Source organism: Syngnathus acus, chromosome 5, assembly GCF_901709675.1.
Source record: "Syngnathus acus chromosome 5, fSynAcu1.2, whole genome shotgun sequence".
Taxonomy (NCBI): domain Eukaryota; kingdom Metazoa; phylum Chordata; class Actinopteri; order Syngnathiformes; family Syngnathidae; genus Syngnathus; species Syngnathus acus.
In genome coordinates, this window is record NC_051091.1 from 8,822,883 (window position 1) to 8,835,424 (window position 12,542).

The following is a 12,542-nucleotide window of genomic DNA, read 5'->3' on the forward strand; positions in this document are numbered from 1 at the left end:
AACCCTAATTTGAAACCCTGTCAAAACACTAACCCTTGTCTGAAACCATAACCATAATTCAGATTTAAAATTAATTGAATTTAATCGTCACACATCATTACACTTGCATTCAAATTTCACACCTGCAGACTTGGCACATTATTTAGTTATTATTATTATCACTATTATTTTCAAAACAATTATTTTTATTGCTAATAACTTGATGCATATGACAATGAAATCTTTTAATATTGTTATTTGTGATTGATTTGGCTATAATCATTCAAATTATATTTGTATTTTTGTTTTGTGATTAATACTACTTTAATGAACGGCTTTACATTTTTATTATTTATATTATTCTGTATTTTATATCACACAATTCTGTAAGGTGAGCTTGAAGGACACGAAAGGCACCTGAAATAAAAATGTTCAGTAGAGCAGTACGAAAACAAAAAACAGCAAGCCTCCCTAAATGCGCCACAAGGGGGCAGTGTTTCCTCTATATTGCGCATTAAGCGCTGTACTGTACAGAACAGAAATGCAGTGTTGTTATCTTAATTCTATGACAAAATATGTAAAGTGTCCCATTATTCACGTGTGTTTAAGATGATCAATGTTGTCAGAGAGGTAAAAATTGTGGTTGTAGTCGTTTACTGCATTATCCACAGAGATGTCGCTAATATTATAAATATTTAAAAACACCTGCCAAAATGGTGCAAAACACTCTATGAGTGAGTGGCAAAAAGATGTTTGACAACAGTGGCAATCAACACAACCTTGTTTGGTTTTACTTTACCCCACTCGGACCAACTCGTTTATAATTCAGGAGAGGAGCATAAATCTCCTGACGGGCGTAATGTCCTTCTGCAAAGCTGCTGACTAAATCAACTCAGCTATGCAGTAGGACACACTGCAGTCCATCTTCAAACTATAGATACAAAATAATGTTTGCAAATTCTAACAGATATGTAATGTATGGATTAAATGTATTCAGTTGCCTACTCCGTTTAAAGACTCCCTCGCTCCATCTTGCATTCCATTCAACACTGGAGACTTTCCTCCATTCTAATTATCTCGGGGCTTTCGGCGTCGGCAGTCATTCAAGCGTTTACGCTGTCACATTAACAACCACTCTGGTTCAAGATGGCGATGGGCTTAAATAGCTCCAATATTGGCCTTTCATATCAACCTCATAGCACTTTAACAAGCCTTTCCATGTCACATGAGTTTGAGTTGTTAAGGTGATAACGCCGGTCAAGGTTGTGTATTCACGTTTATACTTGCGCAAGCTAATGAGCTCCAATGGACAGGTCCCAGCCAAGAAATCTGCCTTCACTCATAAAAATGCTGGAAATAGTCATCCAGATTGGGTGAAAGAGCTAACACACTAATGGGGCTAACCCTAACATTAACCCCTAACTGGTACATGCTAATTCCAAGGCCAGATCCCAGATTTGACCCCACATTTTTCAGATGCAAGTATGTGCTGACCACTAGATCACAGTTCTGACAAGTTTATGTAACATGTAAAATCCCCGGAGAAGCCAATTTCCATTGCAAACAAAATGATTCACCCCACACAGCTGTATGCACATCACGTCCAGCAAAAACTACTGCAGTGCACACACACACACGCGCACATCCGGCCTGTCCTTCACCACAGTAACAAGGTGGGCTAAAGGGAAGGTCTTCATCATGACACTGACATCATTGCCTGCAATGTAAGGGCAATGCCAAACCATTAAGCCGCCACCCCCCCGTTTTCGATTTTTTTTTTTGCTTTTAAGAAAACTGCACCAAGCAGTCCAGTAATCAATTCCTCCCCCTTGCAGAGCTGATACTCGCTGAAAAAAAGATTACGAGGTTCCTCGGTTTATGACAAAGCTCTGTTCCAATTGCATAGAAAATTCGAGTAAGAGAAGTTTATATACTTAGTGTTACAGATTAATATCTACATCGTATATTTCAAAATGATTATGAGAAATCGTTAACGTCATCAGTGTCGTCACATGAATATAATTAATTACTAATAAGGACATATAATGAAATTAATTAAAGTTTTTTTTAAATAAATTTGTTATATATTAAGTGTGCCTTTGCACGTCGCTCAAGTTGATGACCGCAGGTCTAGTTTTTAAATTCTCGTCTCGTCTGTCGCATAATCACAACGTATCAGCTAAAAAAACAACAACCTGATGATGTGGAATAAATACTGCGCCCATAAATAAATTACAACAGGGACCGAACTTAACCTCTCTGCACCCGCTATATTAGTAGAGCAATAAGTACAATAAAAAAGTGCATTAGATGAAATCGCAAGGTTTTGTCTGAAATTAACTACGCATGCTACGTGGGAGAGAGAGAGAGAGAGAGAGAGAGAGAGAGAGAGAGAGAGAGAGAGAGAGAGAGAGCAAGAATTGAGCAATGACGTACGTGACACCGACCCATTGCAACAACTGTATCCATCACATGGTGCCTTCGCTCTTCAGCACTCGAGGACTGCGGACAGGTTGCCCGTCGCGCCGTGCTACTCACTCGTTTGTTGTGATGTAGTGGCTGTCGGGGACAGAAAGAAAGAAAGAAAGAAAGAAAGAAAGACACCGGCCGATCCTGTTCAGGAGCGCCTCGCGGGATATTGGACCCAGGACTCTGCGTGTTGCAAGGAGCAACCACATGGTAAACATGTTTTTTCCTTTCTTCTGGTAAAAAAAAAAAAAAAAAAGAGTAAGATAAACGTTAAATTAGAATTTAAAAAAAAAAAAATGCTGATTTTTGTTCGGCTCCAGAACTTTTGGGCCGACTGCATTTAATATTAAAATCCATTATTTATTACCATATCTACATGAGGGACAGTGGAGGACAGATTGGAAAGTTGGTGCATTTTATAACGTTAATTGAAATGAGATTCTAGTGCGTATATCAGTAATGGATTCTTGAAGTTTGCTTGTTATTATGTCAAAGTGTGTACACAAGTCCTGAATTAGAAGTTCAACTCAAAAATCAAAAACTGGATTATCTCCACAGGTCCAAGACTCTCCTCCACTGTGAAGACTGCTGACACAATGGGGAGACTGGACATACCTCATCGGAGGAGCATCTTTCTTCTTGTTGGGCCTCTGCTTTGGTCGCTTCACGCCAGTGGACAGTTGATAGGAAGCCCGCTGGACTGCCAAAATCTGTGCGTGTGCGCAAGCAACATCATCAGCTGCTCAAAAGGGAATCTCACCAACCCCCCTACCCGCCTTCCCAAATACACAACGGTGCTGGACCTCAGCTTCAACTCCATCGGCAGACTGCGGGCGGAGTGGACGCCCGTCCTGAGTCGACTCCACACGCTGCTCCTCAGCCACAACGGTCTCTCCTTCCTCTCTTCGGCGGCGTTTGTGCACGTGACAAAGCTGCGTTACCTGGACTTATCTGCCAACCAGCTCCGCCAGCTGGATGAAAACATGTTCGAGCCGCTGGAGAACTTGGAGGTGCTGCTGCTTTATAAGAACAGCATTTCGCAGATTGAACGTTTCGCCGCTTTCTCGGGACTGGCCAACCTGCAGAAGCTCTACCTGAGCCAGAATCTCATCTCGCGCTTCCCCTTGGAGCTGGTGAAGGAGCGAAGCCGCATGGAGACCCTCACACTGCTGGATGTCTCGTCCAACCGGATCAAAGCGCTGACGTTACTCGAGCTTCGAGCTCTGCCCGCGTGGATCAAAAACGGCCTGTACTTCCACAACAACCCCCTGCCGTGCAGTTGTGATCTTTTCGACGTGGTTGCACACTGGCAACTCAAAGATCTCAGCTCGGTCGTGGACTTTAAGGATGAGCACACTTGTATCCTTGCGGGTCAGCCCAAACGAAAAGTGCTCACCCTTGACCTGGACAAAGCTTATTTGAACTGCAGCGAGGTCAAGCTAACGGATAGAGAAGCGTATCTGGAGCAGGTTGTGGTGTTGGACTGTGACACCAAGCAGAAAGACATGGTAAAGACCTGGGCCTTGCCAGGGAACATCCTGGTATCTTCAGCAAACAAAAGCACAAGGATACTTCCGGACGGAAACCTTCAGCTCGGACCTTTGAGGGAAGACGACTCGGGCGTGTACACCTGCTACGCCATCGGAGACGCCCTTAACGAGACGATTAACATCACCGTGGTGGTTTTTAACTCAACCATGATCCCCGGCTTGGAGAACCTGAAGACTGCATACACCACCCTCATAGCATGCCTTATCAGCATTGTGATGGTTTTCATCTACCTCTACCTCACACCTTGCCGCTGCGCCTGTTGTCCAGGTCAGGAACTGGAGAAAAATGACCCGACAGGCAGCCTCCACTCCTCCAACGTCAGCAACGCCCAAAGCCATCAAGAGACTGGACCGGAACGAGGGAATGAGGGCGATAAAGACTCCTCATTTGACACCAAGGACTTGTTAGAGCAGAACGGGTTGAACCCAAAAGGTGAAGAAGTTTGGAAGGTGGGGAACAAGAAGAGGAAGGCATCTGTTAGCTCTGTGAGCTCAGACACCCCCATGATGGTGTAAAAGTGTTTGAGGGAGTGGAAAAACTGCTATGCATGCTTGTGATTGATGGTTACCAGTCACTGGCGGAGCTAGAATTTTTTTTTCTTTTTTTTTTCTTTGAGGGGTGGCACAGATATCTCTGGTAGGCGGCAAAACAAACAAAAAAATCGTACAAAATGCACAAAAAATTCATTTTATGTTCTCTACCAGTTTGTTCATAGTGCAAGAGGGATTCTACTGAATATTCTCGGCAATGTATCCAATCTCTTAGTGGTTGGTATCCAGGAAGCTTTCTTTGCTCAGGGGACACAAATGGAAGGACCTGAAAGGTTCTAGCCATTACTGCCCAACCCTGAGTAAACCAGATGGCCACAAAAACATTAGCGCGGTCAACACACAAGCAGCAAGCGTCACATCAGACAACAATAGAGCGGACAACAGATAAGTAAAACCTGACATAAATAATGTCATGACTCAAAGAACTTTACCATTAAAGAGTAATAATAGCAAATATATCTAGCTACAAAGTACATATACAGTAAATATGGTCGAACAACAATTGTCACATGGGAAAATTTATAGGATTGAATGTTTTTTTCTTTTCTTTTGATTAATTTGCCTTACTTGCACTTGCCGTAAGGATCACACTGAAAAGGAAAAACAAATATACACAATGAGAATATAAAACCATCGTGGATCCTCATCTCACACTGTTGATTTTAGGTTTAGGCACATGGCTTATTTTTACAACATTGTCGTCGTAACATTACAACTTACTGTACGTACTTTTCCCAGTGTGGCCCTTTAGTAGCATTTCAACCCTCATGGTGCTTATTTTTAAACTTGAATGGTCCCTCATTATAATGTAGCAAAGAGGCATAAATATATTTCCTGAATGTAAATGTTGTGTAAAAGTTGTTGTTCATGTTATGATGCATCAATTATACAAGACTAAAGACAACATAAATGATGCAAGTAACCAATACGGAGGATCTGTATTCCTTGTTTTACTAAAGCCATGAAATGCTACCTGCTAAAAAGATGACATCATCGTCTCTCACTTTAATGCTGATTTAATGCCTGCGATATTATGCGACCTTGTGGCTAAGGCTAGAGGTTCTATGGCGGCTCGTATAAATAGAAGCAGTGGCAGGGGGCAGGCTTGGTGAGTAGCACATCGAATATTTAAGAGGTCACTGGCAATATTTCTGTGGAAGAGCTCAGCACTGTGGTGTTTTATCTCAGAACATTATTGCCGTTCAGTGTTCACTCCCACTTCAGACCTACTCCACTGTGTATTTTCTTCTCGACATTATAACTCTGGAATCAAAAAAAATTTCAAGGAATGAAATGATTACTGTTCTTTCATATTAATGTTATCTAATCCATCCATATACTGTTTATATTGTTTTCATTATGTGGACAAAAAAAACACATATTTACCTCAAGACATGAATTAGAAAGGAGATTTCGTCTCTATGTCCCAACTGGGAATGCCGTAAGCCCGATGACAGATTTGCAGAGAATTTCAAAACACGACCTATAAGCATCATGTTACACAGCAAAGCTGACCTGACGTGTGTGTGTGTATATCAGACTTCAATCTGCTAAGTGGCAGAGACGCCTTCTGGCTCATGTTACTGTATTACACTAATACAGACCGTCTTGATGACTTGAGAGTGAAACGGGAGATCACGGAGATGGATGGAGTGCAAAATGTCAAGTATCCTTGTGTCCATGTTCTATCCCGTGCGCTGTCTTATTTGAAGTGTAAATCACATGATCCTCCCTCACATAGTAATCTAGTACCTTCTCCTTTGGGGTCTTTTGCCTTCTACCAATAAACCGTGACAATATAAGGGGCCGGTGCGGCAAATTTTAATTGAGTGTGAAACGTCACCCTTAATGATTGAAGCGGTCTGCGCTTCTCATGTTACCATGTTTACTCACAACACACAGTAGCTGTTCACCACAGTCGATCATGTGGCTGAAAAAAATAATAATTCAGATCAATAAAAAAAATGAGGACAGTAACTCACTTAGAGACACAAGAGAGAGGCAGAGACTGCATTAAGTGTCAAACTGGCACATGTAGTCTATGAATAATGAAAGCGTTGTTGTGTTTGAAAGTCCTGAAATTTGAAATAGGGTGACTCATCCTTTCCCCAAAGCCCCTCCTAAGACTCTCACATCAAAAGTACACAAGAGTGTGAGTGTGCTGCCGCCTAGCGGCGACCACCTCTAAATGCATCCAAGTCTACACTTGGGAGCTTAGAGGATTCCAATGACATTGACATTTCAGATTCGGTGGTTTATTCAATACGCAGTGCTCTAGGGAGTACGCCACCCCATACCATGAAGATGAATCATAAATATTTGGAGAATTTGTCTCAACTAGGGTGGCCTAAAAAGGAATTTGTTTGGACTGGAGACAGTTTAGTGGAAACTACACTGCAGATCTCCGACAAAGGTCAGCAACCAATCTCATGGGCTATTTGGTCACATGATCAAACATGTTTTTCCCCCTCAACATCCACCATCTTGTGAAAATATCATTTTAAGTTAACCCACAAGAAAACGCAGCATGATGTGATCATTTCTTCCTCAGCAACAACTGACTTTATTAACAAATCAGTTGCAGAACAAATATACACACGATAGTAATTTACACATTTTTACGTTGTACATCAATACTGAATCACCAGTAAAACAATTATGCCCTCCAGAATGAAATCCACCGAAGCTTATGTAAATCCACGAGTAAAGTTTCTTTACTATTAAGAGCTGAGTGTACTCCAGAATCGAATCAGATTCAATACAAGAGGCAGGTCTAATGTTACAAAAACTGCACGAGGAGTCAAATTACCTCACTAGAAATGAGGTGGTACTGATTTCCATCATAAAAACCACAAGATGCATCATCATCAATAGCTAAACTGTTGGGCCCACCGCAAGCTGGTAACTAGTTTTAATGAGTGGCCTGCTGTTGGACTCTGGTTCTGCAGTTTTTTTTTGTGATTCCTTAAATAATATACTGCATGTGGAGGCTGAAAACCAGATCCATGATTTCACTCTTTCCCATTGCAGGATCACGTATCTATGACACCAAACTCCACTTACCTTAAGTGCTCTGCTGATGTTATCTCATCTGTTCATCTTAATCGTGTCTTGCGCTCGCTCACTCACTGAAAAGGGATGAAGACAACAGCAAAACGAGGTCAACTCTCCAGCGGTTGGCTTACCTCTGCTAATGGTTTCTGTCGGGTCTCCGCAGCAGTCGTGAGGTCCCAAAACCCGGCTGCAGCTTTAGAATGGGCGATGCACGTGTGAACCTGTGTAGAGGAGAAACAGCAGATTAACTTCACAAAAAGTGCTACTGCTCCATGTTAGTCCCTCAAACATTTACCAACCTGTACTAAATTTTGCGACTGTTTGGATGAATTGGCACGAAATGTGTATATTTTCAAAATCTGACATTTTAGCCATAATGAGGTGATTACTGCTGAAGTTGATTAGGCCCAGGAAAAATGACAAAGCTCAATGAACTACAACAAAGTAATAAAAACTTCCATTTTTTGAATTCCATTCATCGTGGATCTCAAGTACCCATAACAAGGACATTAATTATCCAGGTCATGCAAATGTGCAAAGGTTGAACTGGGCTGCTTCTTTCAAAAACAATCCAAAATGACTCGAGCAATTTGGGTATGCTAAAAATGGCGAGTGTATACAGTCCATATTTACCTGCAGAACTGAAGTGGATGCATCAACTCACAGCAGCCGGAACTCTCGAGTCCCTGTGAAGTCAGTCTGGTCCCACGTGTTGAAGATGAGGGACGAGCCATGTCTGAGGTCCTGCTCTTGAGCTTTTCCTCAATGTCATTGGACTACTTTGCAAAAGGAAGATTATGTAACTCATCACCCAAGTAATAAAGTTACATGGATGCTTTTGTTCCATTCCAGTTAATGTCAGAGACAGGCAGCGCTGCTCTTTGACGTAGACAAGTTGTGTCAACTGTCGCCTTCACACGAGGGTTCTCCATGCGAGAACGCGACAACGCGAATAAACAGCCCTCCGTGTCGAACCGGGGCATCTGCGCCGGTGGTCCCGTTGAGACCCGAGGCCCACAAAAGGCCGTGCAGATGGACTGGAAAGCGCTTTGAAAAGAGGTCAATCAATTGTATTCAACACACAACACAGTGGTTGGTTTTCCTGGGAACTCAACACTTCCTCTCCTGGTTGCTGGGAAACTTCCCGCCGTCAAAGCCCCCGTGAGGCTTTGGAGCTGGATAGACAAATCCGAGAACAGAAAAGGTCACAAAGGTAGTCTTTCCTTGAGGTTCCCACGAATGAGCAAATTTATTGAGACACAATCTGCGAAGTGCACTTTGTTTACTCCCCATGAGCGCGGCCGCTCTCCGTGTGCGTGTGCAGATATCCTCAGTACACTGCACACACATGTTCCATTTCGAAAACAATAAAAGGAGACATGGAGAGCAACAATGACAAGTCCCGTTCAGAGGGAGCAGAGCTGGGCGCTTCATCCCCCACTTTGATTCATCAGTTGAGTCCGTTGCAGCCAACAAAGTAAATTGTTTCAATCACACATTCTTGAGGGTTTTTTTTTTGGTTTTTTTTTACCTTACACACTTTGTTGCTAATTACACACAAAAAATGACAACCTTGATTATGTCTTTTTTTTTTTTTTAGGTAGTTTTGACCTCAAATGTAAAAAGAAATTCTGACATGTTGCAAAGCTAAAGAGAACATGTTCATACTATCACTGTTGATTTTGATTGTTGAATCTTATGAGGACATTTGTGAATTAGGCAGTAATGAAAGTAAATGATGAGATAAGTTCATAAACATGCTATGTCACAATATCTAGCAAATAAAAAAAAACGAGTGGAAGCATTCCTGCAATTGTCTATTGGGGATTGACTACTTGTTGCACATACTACTACTGTGACGTGTCTCCAAAAAGAGCTAAGGCATCAAAAGTAACACTCGGGTATTGTCACATTTTTGTGGGGGTTGACTTAAAAAAGGAAAAACAATGATTAAGACTTTCTCTGTAGGATTCACCCCCGAACCCTTTGTACTCAAGTTAGATTTGTCATTTAACGACAAAAGGAGCAACTTAACAAGTTTCACGTTAAATTACCGGTTTACATTTGTTCATAGAAATTCGCACGAGACACAGTTTAGGTAACCTCATCGACAAAGCACACTGACGCAGTGGTGAAACTTTAGTTGTTGTTTTTTTTTCCTCATGATGCTCCTCTAATAATCACCATCACCATGTAGTCATGATCTGATTTAGCAAGAGCTTTTGCAGACTCATCCATAAACTGCATCGAGAACTCACATGGAGGGAAAGCGTGAAGCACGCCGCTGTGCTCCTTGTTGCGGGCACCCCCCACGGGGAGGCTGACGATGCCGGCCGCCTCCTTCTGCTTCAGGTAAGACACCAGGTTCTTCAGCGGGCGCTCCGTCGAGTCTTTGCTGTCCGCAGCCGCGTCGTCATCCGATTTGCCCGGCATGGCGAGGAGGACGGAGTAGCCGCTCGGTCCGGCGGCCTTGATGCGACGGGAGACCTCTTCCAGCTTGGGCTGGTCCATCCGCAGGCGCTGGCTGATTTTCAGTTGCGCAGCTTGGCTGCCTTTGGGGCCGTCGGCAAGGAGTCTGGAGACCACCACCGCGTCGCCATCGAGCAAGTGCAGCACGGTGGGGAAGCTGCTGTTCTTCAAGAGGAGGACACCTCGCCACACCCGACTCAGCTTCTGGGCGGACGCACGCTCCGAGGCGTCCTCCTTCCCCGCCGGGCTCTTGGGTTTGTCGCCGGGTTTGCGTTTGCGCTCCTTCTCGGAGGATGAGGCAGCCGCGGTCGGGCTAAGAGTTCTCCGTCTCCTATCCTGACTGTTTGGCCGCTCTTTAGTTGGGGAGGCTCGACCGGGCCGAGAAGGTCGTTCGCCGTCACTATCGCCGCCTCCTTCTGCGGGACTGCGGTCGGCGGGGCTGCCGGCACGCGGCACGCCGTTATTGTCAGGCGAGGGATCCGGACGCCACCCGTGCTCCAAGTGTCGTCTCCGGCGGCTTGCATCTCCTCTTTGTAACTCCCACTCCCGGTCAACCGGCCAGTGCTCACGGGAATGTCTCTCCAGGTGAGCCACGGGTGGGAAACCGGAGCCTCGCATTCTTTCGTGGACTCCAAAGCCAGACCATTCGGCAGGGGAGGAGGGATCCCGCTCCCGGAAGCGAGGCGGCGGCAGCAGGGGTGAACGCTCCCTCATCAAGTCAGCGAAGCGGTGATCGAACGGCGGACGGACCAATTCAAAGTGTGGGAGCGGCAAAGGGGGTTGCGTGTACTGCTGCTGCTGCTGCTTGTAGTGGTGTTCGGTGTCAGCAAAGTCCACCCGGAGCCTCCTATCAGGACCGCCGAGAGGGAAGCCTCGCATGTGCGTGCACGCCGCCTGAGCGGCATCCAGGCTCTCGTACTGAACGTACGCCCACGCCTCACCTTTCCTGTAGTCTATAGTCCTGATGGTGCCAAAGCGGTCAAACTCTTTGGCCAGGGCGGCAAGGGAAATCCACGGGCCGAGGCCTCCCACCCACAGCCTGGTAGTGGGCGTCGGTTTGCCATATCCGATTTTAACTTGGTGGTGGCCCAGCACTTTACCCGACATGGCCACTTTAGCTCTATGGGCCATGTCGAGATTTTCAAACTTGACAAATCCGAATGTGGTGCTCTGGCCACGCGCTGCTCGTTTAATGTCCACTTCAGTTATAGCACCAAAGCGGTCGAACGCTCGCCGCAGGTCGCTCTCGGTCAGGCCGATGTCCAGGTTGCCGAGAAACAACGTCCTGTTTGCCCTCTGGTCGTCATCGGACGAGTTGTCGTTGTGGAATTCTGGAAGGAATGCGGCGTGATTCCTGCCGTCGTACAGGGAATAATATGCATCTCTTTCCACTTCTGTGAGGTGAGGCAGGGGAGGAGGAGGGAGGGGGCCGAGCGCCATTTGCTGCAACCGGAAGTCTTTGTAGCCCAAACCTGTGGGGGAGAGCTGTCTGGTGGGGGGAACGTGTCTATGCCCTGGTGGGAAGCTGTCTTTAGAAAGCGGAGAGCGGCTCCTCCGCCGGTTCATGTACACCACATCGACTTTGAGGGGCCGGTCGAAGAGCACCAGTCGGCCGCGAGCATGCTTGGCCGCCCGGGCGTCGTCAGGCTTCCGGAAGTTGACGAAGGCTACCCTCTCATCGTTTTCCCGACTCATTTTCACACTCACGTTTCCAAATTTCTTAAACTCGTGGAACAGGCCGTCTTCTATGTCCTCGTCGTTGAGCTGCGAACCCAGCTCGCTGATTTTAAGAGTCTTGTACTCACTTTCGGGAGATCGCGGGTCGCTGCGTGAAGCAAGGACAGCGCCACCGTGCGGAGCCCCGTAGTCATAGCCATTACCGGCCCGAATGTCCGAGTAATTGTCTCTTTTGTCACCGGGTAAGCTTCTCCTGGACGAGGCGCCGCAGGGGACGTAGCTGTTGCCGTTGTTGCTGGCGACGCTTAGCAGCTCTCCGGTCCTCCTGCTAGGGAGACTTCCTCTGCGCTCTTTGGCGTCATCTGGCACCCGTGAGCGTTTCCTCGCCGGCGAGCGGTCTTTCTCCTTCATTTCCAAACGCCAGTATACACGTGGTGAACCACAAAACGGCGTCCTCCTACCAGAAATTCAACTCAACTTTCCCAACTTGAAACTAGGCCGAAGGAGGCTCCTCACTCGAGACACACGGGCGCCATGTTGGAATACTTTACGACTGTACCGGAAGTCACGCCTTTGTGTTTGTGGAGCGATCTGATTGGCTTGATAGGGTCGTCGATCAAACCAAGAGGAAGTGCGTCAGCCTATCACAAACAAGGGTGCGGCTCCGGCTTCGCCATGAAAGGATGTTAGAAAATGGTTCGAAGATAACGATTGTGACACGAAGCACACGTTACTACTTTCTTTATAACGTTTAAGGCTTTCAACAATTTAGCAGCTAGGTAGCACGGGCAA

At 45.6% G+C, this 12,542-nt stretch overlaps 2 protein-coding genes across 2 annotated transcripts; one reads left to right on the forward strand and one right to left on the reverse strand.

Moving 5' to 3' along the window:
• The first annotated feature begins 2,517 nt into the window (after positions 1 to 2,517).
• Positions 2,518 to 6,472, forward strand: LOC119123569 (amphoterin-induced protein 1-like). The gene is made up of 2 exons (XM_037252769.1): positions 2,518 to 2,658; positions 3,007 to 6,472. The coding sequence occupies exon 2, from the start codon at positions 3,045 to 3,047 to the stop codon at positions 4,512 to 4,514; it is 1,470 nt and encodes a 489-aa protein (XP_037108664.1). The 5' UTR covers positions 2,518 to 2,658; positions 3,007 to 3,044; the 3' UTR covers positions 4,515 to 6,472.
• A 611-nt stretch (positions 6,473 to 7,083) lies between these two features.
• LOC119123568 (RNA-binding protein 15-like) lies at positions 7,084 to 12,317 on the reverse strand. The gene is made up of 2 exons (XM_037252768.1): positions 8,238 to 12,317; positions 7,084 to 7,825 (listed from the first exon to the last, which is right to left on the reverse strand). Exon 1 carries the CDS (start codon positions 12,159 to 12,161, stop codon positions 9,765 to 9,767), a length of 2,397 nt encoding a protein of 798 aa, XP_037108663.1. The 5' UTR covers positions 12,162 to 12,317; the 3' UTR covers positions 7,084 to 7,825; positions 8,238 to 9,764.
• Positions 12,318 to 12,542: the final 225 nt, after the last annotated feature.